A 12,921-nucleotide genomic window follows, 5' to 3' on the forward strand; every position below is an offset into this window, starting at 1 on the left:
GTATGAGCACTTACGGCGGATCTTGTCCCAGTCTTCTGTTGTGTTGGCCCAGTCGCTGGCAACAGCCTTGGGACCATATCTATTGGCGAGATAGATATCTAGATCGGACATTCCATAAGGAGCCGAGTCAGAAGACATCTTGTGAGATCAGCTGAGCTGCTGATTGCGTTTGTTGGAGTGAATTGGGGCCAGTAGATATCTAAGGCAGTAGAGATGACTTGTCAGATTGTTTGCAGAGTTCGTATGTTGGGTCAGGATAGAAAGGTTCTCTGATGGTCTGAATGTATGGCAAGATGCGTGATAGTTTCGAAGGCTATTCGCTCTAAATGCAGAAGGGTCAAAGATGAAGAGTCGTGAAGAGTCGATGTCGTTACTATGCTGGCAGGTTGGTCAAAGGATCGAAGGTGAGATAATGAAGAAGATGAATGTCAACCTTGTTGCGGATGACTGGGAATCGTGAGTCAAGAAAGTGGAAGGCTGTCGTGACGGCCAGCGACGAGAAGATGATTGTTTAGCGATCGTTTAAAGGCAGTGTGTCGTAAGTCAGAGGAGAGATGGGAAAGGAAGAGGTTGTTTTGGGGGGGAGTTGATGAAGCAGGAGTATGACAAGAGGAGAGCAGTCACTTAGGATGGTTGATTGACATTGCGAGAACAAAAACTCTAGGCAATGACAGATAACCGTGGCACACGTTGCTCCGTGGCACTGGCACAGGTTGGCAGCTGGCACTACGCTTATCATAGCTCGGCGCGTTTGTACATGACAGACGTCTTAGCACAGGATGGGTGAACAGCTTGAGCCGTTCGAGCTGAGGCTGACCAACATTGAAGCATACGCGTGCGCTCGGTTTCCATTGCGACATATCTAACAAGGAGCTTACGCTTCTCGTGTTGCCTCGCCAGTGTTGCTGCTACGTCGCTCTCCGGATGAGCTTGCATCAAGAAGGGCCGAATATATTGTACAAAGGAAACAGGAAGTCAATTTGAAGACAAAACAAGGCTACCGTACTGTATTCAGCGAACGATGGAACGTCTCCTGCGAGTATCCCCAATAAGTGCCTGCGCAAACTCCAATAAACAGATGAACGCGTACTCCGAACACTACGCCAAATGAGACAAACTAACTCCAAGTCGCCAAGATCCATCCTTCTGCCTGGCTGGCTCCCCTCAAACAGACTTCTGCGTAACCCCCGACCCTTTTACTTGCGGCACAAGAACTGTGCCATTGCGATACTCATATTCAAATTCCGTCCTCGAGCCACGATTCTCCTGAAACGACACTTGGATAATCCGCATGATAACCTTAAGAAGGTCTGAATATTCTGGATACTCCTGCTTGACGTCGAGCTTCACAAGCTTGAGACTTTCGTTGTCCTTTCGAGCGCCGCGAGCGAAACGACTGATGATGTTTATATCACGTTGCGTTGGAAGCCCAGCTTCCATATTGATCCAAAGAATGTTGTTCGCTTCGGACAGACTCTCATAATCGCTCAGAGACTCGGAATCGTCATCTAGGACGACGTAAACGAATCGCGACGAGATATCTTCCAGACGTGTTGGTGTTATAGTTGATGCGGTACCATTCTCTGCCAGTACTGAAGCCAGCTGGTCCGCAAAGCTGAACAGATTGCCCTGTGATCCTGGTAGAATATTAACCATTAACTGCTGAGTTGATTCAACGGCTGTTGAGACGACGCAGTAGCAGGATTGGCCGATGTAATCGAATGTTTTGGTTGCCGGTTCGAGGCCGCTGAACTGGTTACCCTGTAGCAACTTGTTCCAGTCGTCGTTGGACGGGTATGGCAATTGTTCAAAACGTTCATCTAGACTATTTGTCAGTAAAGGCCTAGAGTTACTGTGAGTAGAAGAACACGTACCTGACCACATATTTTCATTCATACCTAACATGAGGCTGTAAGCCGGTGATATGTCTGAAAGTCCGACGAGAGCGAGGGCACCGCCGGGGACGAGAAGTTGGCGCAAGTTGGCCAGTGTTTCTGAAAGAGAGTTGGCTGTTTGAAGGATGTTGTTGGCGATAATAACGTCGTAGGTATTGGAACTGAAGCCTTGCTCAATAGAATCGCGGTTAATGTCGAGGCTCTTGAACTTGAGGAAGTCCTTGGTGACGCCCGACTTCGTTTGCTCCAGCACTGAAAGCGACGAGTCCGTAAGTGTATACGAGACACTCTTCTGTTCCCGAAGCGCTTCAAAGATCGTCTGCGTGGTGTTGCTCGTACTGGCGCTGACTTCGAGGACGTTCAGAACAGGCTTCTTTGTCGCATATGATGAGAGATATTGTCGGAAATGCGCTCTCATCTTCTGCATCAATTCCATCCCATCTTGCATCCGATTGAACCTATCGCCTTCCAACAGGAGCGGCATCGGATCAATAGTCCCTTGCAGAATGGCTCCCAAGTTCGGTCCGATCTTTGCCAAAAGCTCACCTTCAACGCCCATACGCATGAGCGACGAGAGTATCTCAATCGTAACAGTCATCGTCACGTCGCCCAGCACGAGCTTACTCGCCTGAGACGAGTTGTAAGCTTGCATCCATTGATACAATTGTTTTCGGAAGCCGGTAAGTTTGGAGGGATCAAAGTCCGGGATATCCAGAGGGATGTTGTTGAGAGATGAGCGAATAATCAGCGCTGCGGCGCGAGCTAGTGTGATTTGGTGATCGGCTGTTGCTTTGCATAATGGTGTTCTTGGACGAAGTTCAGAACCGGTGAAGAAGTTGGCGTCGGGTTCCCATTCAACGTGGTACACCGAGTCCCAGTCGTCATCATTGTGGATGACGAGTTGGTCTCGGATGATGGGCTGTACTATAGACATGACTGGAATGTGACTATAGTGATAAGATAAGGATGAGCGTAGAAGTTTGGTGAAGTTCACTCTGCATAGAGCTATGGAAGTAAGAGATGAAAAGTGTTGGCGCCAAGCAAGTCCTTATATCCCTCCAAAACCCCAAAATCTCACCACTTTCGGAATGGAGGGGGGGCGATGACATTCGTATCTCCGGGGGATACCCCAATATTTCTCGGAGCCGCAAAGCATGTGAGACCCTTAACCCCACGGGGAAATAAACGGCCGAGCTTCCGATACGTGCCCGCGTTTGGGGTAGTGGTGCCATGACATGTTACTGTGACATTTTATCTCCTGATTAACATGGACCGATGAGATGAATTGGGAAGTTGGGGAAAGCCCCGCGTTTGAGGATTGATGATGGTTTGGGGGCTGATTGACGAGGCTTGGGTGCAACGGATGAGGCGCTTTGAGGAGGAGAGGCTGCCGTTGATCCCGTCGCAGCAGACAGCCATTCAATGTTTCTTTCAACCAATACTGTTTATTGTTTTTGTCAGATAAACTCCACTGTTCCCGTTGAGGTTACGTTGAGGCTCTGTAAAGGAGCAGATGATCAATGGACTAATGCATGTGATTGCGGGAAACTCCACAAATCGCATCCGCTATACCACGCAAGATCGGAGCCGTCGGTTTCGTCTTCTGACCAGTAGAATAACCTGTTCTGACGTCAAGGAGGGATTTCACAAGCTCAGGGAGATATCTCGGGCCGCCGGCGTTGATTCCGGATGTTCCGGATTCGATCGGGAATGATATAGCGGTTGAGGGTTTAAAGGCCCGCATCACGGCATTATATTCAGTGTTATCGTGATGTCTCGCCACAAGTCGTTCAGCCTATGAAGTGTCTCAGAGTCCAGTCGGGCAATAGGGCCATTTCCTTCTGTGCCGCAAGCATGAGTGAGGCGGCTGCACGTTGGGGGAGCAGATGCGGCATTAAGTTTCCAATTGCAACAGCTCAATTCGAGCCGCGCAATTTGGCTTTCTGGGGTTTACTTCTGTCAAGATTACAAACATTGGGGAGATTCGCCAAGTCTTCTTCAGCAAACACGTATGTATAGTTCCTGGTAACGGAGCCGCATTGGCGCAACGAATCTCCCAACCTTGTGAGTAGGTACGGCAATCCCTGAGAGTCGCCTCCATCTTCCAGCACTGGCCCTACGTGAATGGGGGTAAATGGGATGAACTCATGATTCACCTCCCAGCTCGCAGAGGAGAACTGGAGGAACCTGGGCTATAAGTCCTGCAATGACAAACTCGAATATGCATTACATCCATATCAACTGAAGAGGAACAGCCTTGCTATGGGTAACAGATACAGTATCGGCCTTGAAGTTACTGGTATAGCTCTCGGCTATTGAGGGCGAAGCCTAGACATCAGTTACGTCAACTCTACTGCAAGTATCGTGAAAGTTACTGGAAGACTGCTTATGCCCCCTCCGGTTTCTCCATGTGAGGATGCACATCAACAAGTCAGCTAAAGCATGTCATCGGCTGTCCCACGATGATGTAGGAATCCTTCTTAGCTTAACCTCAGTCCTTTCTAGCGTCCTAGAGACCTTTGATGCATTGCTACACGGGAGCCCTTTCATGTACAAAGCATCTGATATACTTTTCCAAAGCGTTGGCCAACAATGCGAGCCGGTGTGCTATCAACTACATGAACATTGGCTATCTTCGTGAACTTGATCGCTGGTTGCCATGTTCTGCGAAAGCATCTTCAGTGGCTCTCCTAACATTGGCTATAGTTCTTGAGATCCCGAAGGTTGATAACGCCATTGCTTCTGGTGCGGTTTACTTATTGATCTCGATGATATTCTCAGTGGTCGACTTATCTCAAAGCCTTCGACAGTAGTCTCAGACTACCTCACGTTTAGACTCTCTTCGCTTTTCGATCTAGAAATTATCGACGCCGTTGGGGCAATGACGGCACTCATGGCACTTGTGGTTTCGCGGGCGTGGGCAATACCGCTTTCGACGTCGATCGAGAACTGGCACCGTAGCCTGAAGTCAGTTGAGCTTCATAGACTGGCAACATACTCGCGAATTGCTTGAGCGTTCGGTGCCCAATATTATGCAGCAGCTATTTATCGAGAAACAAATGCCGATGGCAATACAAAACGAGGGCAGAACCCGATTGGAAGTTGTTCACTAACTAGATGCTTGACTGGGGCCAGGAGGACCAACAATTCTGAAAGCAGAACACCATGGCTGGCAAGATTATTTTAGTTACAAATGAACTCAAGCCGTGAGTCAACGTAGCGATCAAGCTCCCATATGGTTGCGTAAGTTCATAAGCTTATATCGTGAAGAGAATATCCTGTTCCCATCACCGGAGTTCGTTGCCTTATAACCAAGGTATAAGTTCATAGTTGGGAAGTTCCACTCTACGGCAGGACGACAGACATAGCATAGTTCTTCTTTGCATGCCTGTCAATCCGGTTAAACCTCACTGTTATAGATCTCCAAGTGTGGAAATTCGCTTGAAAACACCATCTTCCTTTCACAGCGAGTGAAGTTCATCAACGGCGTCCAGTATACCTGCTCGTCGGTGTTCCAAAGCCGCAACTTGCCGTCTTTGCAGAATTCTAGGCGCCGAGGGATCTGACCTTCAGGTACTTCCTCGCTGGACCAGAAGGCCTCATCTTGCTTGTCAAGCACTTCAAATCTACCATTGTTCCTGAGGGCAAACTTGACACCATTCTTAAACTGCATAAAGGGCGTCTCAGAGGGACTGACTTTGAGAGTGCCGCTCTGGAAAGTGCAAGAGTAGCCTTCTGGACGGGTTATTAATTGTACAAGGTCAGGACCACCACATGACTTACCTGGTGCCTCGATGCCTTTGCCCAGAGTGATCTGGTGGGTTTTGACTTCCTTGCTGTCCTTCTTCAACAAGTTATCATTAGCCCCGTTGACTGTCTCCTTGGTGACGGTCGTAAGTTGTCGTTGATCCACCAACATACACCCAGCGGTACCCATGGAAACAGCACTCTGAACTCCATTGAGTATCGAGTATGTATATAAGACAACACCCGTCATGCCATCTTTGCCCAAATGCTCATCCTTGATAGTCTCGCGGTTAAAGTGGATGTAAAGCCAGTCACGTGGGGTGCCATGATCGGCATTGTCCACAAACCGTAGGAGATCCTCAGAGGAGCTATAGATCTTGCCGCCATATGTTACACCCAGTATAAAACAGGTACTTCGCGAAGGGTGAACAAATTTGGCATTCTGTGATTCAGACTCATGGGTAATCTCCAGTGTTTCAATTGACTGCTCGTCATGGTCAAATGAACAAATACGTATGGGCCTATCGGTAAAATTTTAGATGAACGAGAGGTTGGCCGTTGCCCTTGGGCCCCACGGTATTCGCGGTTTTCAAGCATGCTGATGTCTTTGATAGGGATGACCAGCCGATCTCCAGTTTGGCCGACACTGACCCATTCCCGGAGCTTTACTGCCACGTCATGTGTCCCAAATACAGCAGCAAGAATGTGGAGCCTTTTATATTTGACGGTGAATGCTGGAACGGTCTGAGTCTTCTGGTTGATGAGACTGGTCAGATGATCAATCTTCACAGGTAACAAGTCCGCCCAAACTTCAGGTTGGACCAGCACGCGCATTGCCAGATCAGTGGAGGGCTCCGTTTTACCTCGAAATACAGGGGATCTCCCACTGAGACTTGCAGAGTCTAGATCAAAAGTCCAAGGTGTATGAAGCTCCTCAACGCCGCTACTCGTCTCACTCGGCGAGTAACCTGGAACAGAAGGCAGGAAGAAATTGTGTTGTACTTGGGAATCTTCAAGTGAACCAGGTTGGGGCGACTCCAAAAGGGCTTCGTTGATAATACCGTACACGAGCTCGTCCTTGGGATTGTTAGCTTCTGGGTGCCGTGTCAAAGTGTTCACCTTGTTCGTAAAGAGTTAGACGATACATGAGAAACAACAAGCTGAACTTACAACTACAACGATCTTGTTTATATCTTTATCAATCGCGCTGCGAGCAGCCAGGAGAGTATTCAGTTCAAGTGAAATAGCCCTAGGTTTGTCAACCTGAGCTGCGAGGCTATGTGTTAGTCCACTTGGATATCTTACCAGAATAGCTCGAGACATACTATACTAATCTAGGTGAGAAATAATATCCTGAACCTTTCTGGACAAGTGTTTGTACTGCATATAGTTGTCGAAGAGCTTGGAGGTGTATGAAGCAACACTGTCGTAATCAAGCGGCTTCAGGACCTGATACGTCGACCATTCGTTGAAGCTACGATTTTCCTTGTACTTGGTACGTATGGCTCTATGCTTTATTAGTCTTGATTCAGTGCCATAATATCCAACATTATCAAGTTCTCTGAGGATTCTGGACAACACGAGTAGGGAATTTGTCGGGTATGTTCAGAATAGATGTAATATCAGTAGCGCACGTTACATCTTCGACTTTTACACCCTGGATGACGGATGTGATCGTAGCTACTTTGCAAATATTGCCCAAGTCCATGGTAGAGTCGGTTGAAGCCTTCTTGACACTATCGAAGTTAGATTGGTGATTTGGCTCATGACTCGTACTGATACCATCAGACTGATATGGGCATCGTCGATCTTGGCGTCATTGAGTACGTTGATGTGTCCTTGGACTTCCATCCTGCCGGTCTTGAGGTGGCAGCGCGCGAAATATCCATCGTATCAACGACCTCGGACACCCATTCGAAGAGCTTAGACGAGTACGTAATCTTTGGCGGTAGAGTCTGCGACGTGATCATGTTCTCATCCGTAGCTTCGACGGCGCTGTAGCTGTAGATGCACATGGTCTGGGTGTACGAGTTGAACCCCATGCCCTAGAGATAGATGTCAACGATTGATCTCAAACAGGGTTACACATGTCAAATGCTTGACCAGTCCTCATGGCGAATTCCACGGGCGGTCAAATTTTGCAAGCGCTGAGAGGACGTACCAGACGCATGGCATCATCGTATGGTGCGAGTAAGAGCGGCATTGCGACTTCAGGTCGTATGGCCCACGGTGAAGATCTAGTAAGGACTAGGAATGCTGGAAGATTTATGAACGGACCCAGAGCCTTTTTATGGAGTCAAGGCAGGGCTTACGCACGATTTGCCCTACTGAAACTCAACATCGCATACTTCGCCTTGGGCGCCAATGGATACTTCCTGCTGGTTAGTCCTCAGTGGAGTCAAACAAGATTTGAAGGCATTACTATTCACTGGCAAATAAGCAGGGCTGGGTATTCATGCAGGAAAGCTTGGTCTTCCTTGACTGGTTATTCTGTATGTAAGGTTAAGAGTTAAAAGAAACTTCAAGCCCCAGCACACAAGCTGTAGAATAAACTAAAGTTTATTAGGAGCCGCAGAGTTTCCAAAAAGGTTCAAATAAAGAAAGTGAGCAACAGCGCCACTCACCAGCACCATAAACGTACCCTGATGACAGTTGTCAATTACAGATTGTTGTATATCCCAAGAATGACTCTGCATAATATGCTTAGACACCAGGAAAAAAGTATATCAATCAGAGCCTGCAAGTTGAAGAGAAAATCTCTGAACGCGCACAAAGCTGGCAATAGATGTACTAAGTTAATGGCGAATAGAAATGAAAGTCTGTCTAGTTAAGTGAGTAAATGGTTGTGACTTGCTACTTGCAAATTAATATTCCTATCCTACTTTCCTATCCTCCTATTCTATTTTTCACCTTTCCTCTCAAGTCACGTGACAGTTCATTTTTCATTATGCAGCAATGGTGGGATGGTGTTTAATAGATAGAAAAAACAATCCATTAAAAGGAAAACAAAGTTACACTTGTCCTTGCTGGCAGCGAAGCTGGGAAATATTGAGGTTGAGGTCAATTACCATAGTCACATGACACGGGTGGATCAGGTTTGTTGTGATCCTTGCTCAGATCTCTGGACGTCCAAGCGCTTTGCTCCACAACCTTAAATCGACCTCATTGCTGACTCAGCCTGACTACCCTATACCGAACACCCCAGAGGATGGCATTGGCACCGTTTGATGTTTCGAGAATTATCATAGTGATAGTCTCGGAATGGTATTTGAAGTATCCAGAGGTATTGCAGTAGACTGGTCTCACAATCAGCAATGCTCAGACCCACTAAACAAGGTAGTGGTGGCAGAAGTCGATGTGGCAGTTTCGCGGACATACAACGATGGCGTTATCGTCATCCGTTGAGGATTAACACCGCAGATTTATCTATTAAGCTTGGCATTTGCTCCGTTAAGACAACGTGTTTGAAGTCTAGTGCTTTGTGTCGCAGAGCCATTCGAAAATATTTATTTATACATAGGCCCAAATATTCCTAACTATTATTTACTACCGGCTAAAGCTTTCCTTAGGCTATGAACATTTCATCCAAGTGAGACAGTTTCCGTGTATAAATTAAACCTTGCATGCTTTCCAGTGTGACTTCCTTACCCTGTAGCATGAACGCTCTGACAAGATTGGAAATCTAAGACATCTGAAACCCTGCAACTTGAACGCCGACTACGAGATCTGTTCATTCTCCTGTTGTAATTGTGCGTAAAGTTCTGTAATAATATACGCGAGCCTTGCTATACACTAGCTTTGGATTCTTCCAAGTCTAATCTGCATACCCTATAGGCGCGACGATTTTCCATCACCAACAGCATCAGATGTCTAAAACAGACAAAACCTTTTGCCGAACTACCACTCAGTATAGGGCTTGACCTCTTCACTACATCCTGGTTCGAATTGCCTTTCTATACACTTTCAAAGGGATTTGGGGTCGGTGGGCACCAGATCACCACTTCTGCAAACGCGGCTAGGCGTCCATATGTATAAAAATCATCAAAGTACACCAGGACATAGGCCACTTGAGCAGCATTTTGTCGCTTGCCAATGTCCTCTTGCAAATCAGATGCAAGCTTCTCATGCTATAATCCTAAAGGACCTCACGAGTTACACGTGATGCCTCAATGAATCGCCTATGCTTGCCAGTTTAGGCAACGATGATACAGCCATTCAGCCTCATGACTTCATACCGTTTGAGTTCGACGTCAATGATCGGGTAATTGATCTTATGGATCCGCCCTATAGATCTGACCTGCATTGGTGATATCATGGCTCGAAATGACATCATAGATCTATAACGGCTGACACGACAAGTATAAAGTACCGACACCGAGTATTCACTGATCAGTCTCGTCATTATCGCAAACATCAATCACTCATCATTGTCAATACTTATCCAATTATCGCAGCTCTCGCCAATCAACTTTTATCGTCAACATGTCCGACAAGCCCACCACCAACCTCACCGACACCGTGCCCAAGGCCATGGATGAGCAAGGCAGCATTGGCAAGCAATTCACAGGTACTTTCCCTTTCAGTCACAGTGAATCTTGATTTTAATCTAAGTACAGAGAATGGAGCTATCGGAGGAACCGCTCAAAAGATTGGTGGTCCCTTTGACAAGGAGGGCATGATTGGGAAGCAATTCACTACAGAGGGAAGCATTGGAGGAACGGTTCAGAACAACATGGGAGGAGAGAAGAAGGCTTGAATAGTAAATTAGCATATAAACATTTTTTCCCCAAAAAGCGCTGCGACCCGTTGTTCCAATCTTAAGTTGGCATTATAAAGTATCGCCACGACCGCGACTATAAGAATGTGACGTCCCGCTAGTTATTCTTTTTTTCTAAATACAAAGATTTCGTCTTCTCTACGGTGCATGTAGTATCCAAAAAAGCGATCGATATTTTGCTGGCTTCCAGCATGCCTGTCCTGTCGTAGTCATCATTCTGACGTTGACATGACCGCCAAGACATGTCAACGTCACAGTGTTCCCATTTCAGCTTCAATGATGCGCAGTAGGACCAATTTCTCCGCAGACTGCTAACAAATTACATGCATGGGAAATGTAATGGAAATAGTGACGATTTGGTGATGTGAAAGCTGATGCGGTGTAATACCAGCCGCGACAATTATTGGAGCGAGATGCATATCCCTGGCTAGACTTGCAGCTGAATTGATCTCGATTGCCAATTAAGTGCATTTAATTCGTCCGTGTCTTATATTGTACGGTTTACCATCTAGTCCCAATTCCTGCCATCGCCATGATATACACCTCTTGAGCTCGCTACAGCCCTCCTGCGAACTCGTTTGCACCCATATCTCCTAGGATGCTCTTCTCACTAGCCTCAGCATCATTCCGCGTCTCTCGCATCTCACGTCGCTGCACAATCCAAATATCGTTCAAAGCATATCAATCCACCATGGCATCTTCTAAGTCACAGCAGTTCTTTTATACGTCGGGCGCGACAGACTCAGTCTGGGTGCATCAAGATCCCGTCTCCAACCGGCCATCCTTCTCTAAGCTCAACCAAGACATTGAAACAGACGTCTGCGTTATTGGTGCTGGAATCGGTGGTATTTCTACTGCTTATGAGCTCGTCACTCGCGGGCGCGAAGTCGTCCTTCTTGAAGCTCGTCAGGTTCTCTCCGGAGAGACAGGTCGAACTAGTGGCCATTTGACGAATGATCTTGACGACGGGTATACTGAGATTGCGAAGAAGCATGGTGATGAAGGCGCAAGAGCTGCAGCTGAAAGTCACGCCTGGGGGAGAGACCGCGTCGGAGAGATTTCCAAGATGCTCGGTATTGAGTGCGAGTACCGCAAGCTTCCGGCATACGAGGTCTCTCAGTATTCTACCAAGGATGCGAAAGAACATGAAGATGAGATGAATGATCTTCGTAAGGAAGAGGCTGCTCAGCGAAAATTCGGCATTGATGCTAGATTTGACGTAAGTTTCTGACATATTCGCGTTCTGGAAGCCCGGCTAATTTTGTACAGGAATCGTTGACTGTTCGTGGCTGGGACGGCGCAATCGACCAACGCGGCGGTCTCATCGTAAAAGACCAGGCAACATTCCATCCAACAAAGTATCTCAACGGCATTCTCAACTGGCTCAAAACCCAGCCCAACTTCCGCTGCTTCGACGAAACACGCGTCATGTCCGTTGAAGAAAAAGGCATTGAGATTCTCGGCATCGGCAACAAATCCGTCAACGTCTCAACATCAGATGGCTATACCGTGAAGTGCAACAACGCCGTCGAAGCAACGTGCGTTCCTCTCCAGAAGCTCAGCGTCATTGCTCAGATGGAGTTCATGCGGTCTTACTGTATCGCTGCGCGTGTGCCCAAGGGCGCTATTGAGGATTGTCTTTTGTACGATCAGGCGGAGGAGTATAAGTATATTCGACTGACGGCTTGTGATGATGAGCATGATTATCTCGTTGTTGGAGGCTGTGATCATAAGGTTGGGCAGGAAGATACGACTACTGAGTTTGATGAGCTTGAGAAATGGACGCGTGAGAGGTTTTCACAGGTAAAGTCTGTTGACTATCGTTGGAGTGGACAGATCTTTGAACCTGTCGATTTCATGCAGTTCATTGGTAAGAACCAGGGCAACGATCGCATTTATATCATCACTGGTGACTCAGGCGATGGTCTTACGCATGGAGTTTTGGCTGGGCGGTTGATCGCGGATGAAATTGACGGTATCAAGAATCCATGGGCAGACGTCTACTCCCCGAAGCGCATCGCTTCGATGGCCAAGTCCCTCCCCAGCATGATCGCCCACGACGTACAGATCAACGCGCAGTACAAGCGCTTCCTACAGTCCGACATCACAGACATTGAAGACCTCGGTCGTGGGATGGGCGGAGTATTGAACAAGGTAAGTTCCCTTCATCATTGTTGTTCGTGCAGGAGTTAACCATTTCTAGGCCGGATCAAAGCCCATCGCGGTGTACAAAGACGAAGAAGGTAACGTCAAGCAATACAGCGCTTTGTGTCCCCATATGAAAGGCGTTGTGTGCTGGAACACTACCGAAAAGAGCTTTGACTGTCCTGTTCATGGAAGTCGTTTTTCACGAGAGGGTATTTGTGTGATGGGGCCTTCGAAGGGGAATTTGGCTCCTGTTGATGAGGCTGGAAAGAGTGATCAGGAGAATGTCGCCGGTAGCTAAATGTAGTCAACAATTGAGGATGTTCTTATGTAATTCAGATTCCTAAAGTATCCGCG

General features: G+C 47.4%; 4 protein-coding genes across 4 annotated transcripts; 2 read left to right on the forward strand and 2 right to left on the reverse strand.

Annotated features, from left to right (window-relative positions):
* Nucleotides 1–545: 545 nt before the first annotated feature.
* FOIG_12529 (uncharacterized protein) lies at nucleotides 546–3,007 on the reverse strand. Its single transcript, XM_031213442.1, has 2 exons — nucleotides 1,875–3,007; nucleotides 546–1,820 (listed from the first exon to the last, which is right to left on the reverse strand). The coding sequence occupies exons 1-2, from the start codon at nucleotides 2,827–2,829 to the stop codon at nucleotides 1,165–1,167; spliced, it is 1,611 nt and encodes a 536-aa protein (XP_031056773.1). The 5' UTR covers nucleotides 2,830–3,007; the 3' UTR covers nucleotides 546–1,164.
* Nucleotides 3,008–5,295: 2,288 nt separating this feature from the next.
* FOIG_12530 (uncharacterized protein) lies at nucleotides 5,296–7,845 on the reverse strand (the record flags this gene model as incomplete). The annotated part of the gene is made up of 8 exons (XM_031213443.1): nucleotides 5,296–5,630; nucleotides 5,679–6,126; nucleotides 6,294–6,761; nucleotides 6,813–6,918; nucleotides 6,973–7,149; nucleotides 7,277–7,378; nucleotides 7,470–7,687; nucleotides 7,804–7,845. The coding sequence occupies 8 exons, from the start codon at nucleotides 7,843–7,845 to the stop codon at nucleotides 5,296–5,298; spliced, it is 1,896 nt and encodes a 631-aa protein (XP_031056774.1).
* Nucleotides 7,846–10,124: 2,279 nt separating this feature from the next.
* Nucleotides 10,125–10,398, forward strand: FOIG_12531 (uncharacterized protein; the record flags this gene model as incomplete). Its single annotated transcript, XM_031213444.1, has 2 exons — nucleotides 10,125–10,209; nucleotides 10,259–10,398. 2 exons carry the CDS (start codon nucleotides 10,125–10,127, stop codon nucleotides 10,396–10,398), a joined length of 225 nt encoding a protein of 74 aa, XP_031056775.1.
* A 712-nt stretch (nucleotides 10,399–11,110) lies between these two features.
* FOIG_12532 (uncharacterized protein) lies at nucleotides 11,111–12,865 on the forward strand (the record flags this gene model as incomplete). The annotated part of the gene is made up of 3 exons (XM_031213445.1): nucleotides 11,111–11,638; nucleotides 11,689–12,573; nucleotides 12,623–12,865. 3 exons carry the CDS (start codon nucleotides 11,111–11,113, stop codon nucleotides 12,863–12,865), a joined length of 1,656 nt encoding a protein of 551 aa, XP_031056776.1.
* Nucleotides 12,866–12,921: the final 56 nt, after the last annotated feature.

Source organism: Fusarium odoratissimum (genome assembly GCF_000260195.1).
Source record: "Fusarium odoratissimum NRRL 54006 unplaced genomic scaffold supercont1.27, whole genome shotgun sequence".
In the NCBI taxonomy this organism is placed as follows: Eukaryota; Fungi; Ascomycota; class Sordariomycetes; order Hypocreales; family Nectriaceae; genus Fusarium; species Fusarium odoratissimum.

Excerpts from the sequence above, each read along its gene's own strand:
- FOIG_12529 (XM_031213442.1), bottom strand. The coding sequence starts at position 2,829 with ATGTCTATAGTACAGCCCATCATCCGAGACCAACTCGTCATCCACAAT. Across the intron at positions 1,821-1,874 it reads GAATGAAAATATGTGGTCAG|ATGAACGTTTTGAACAATTG; the intron begins GTACGTGTTCTT and ends CAAATAGTCTAG.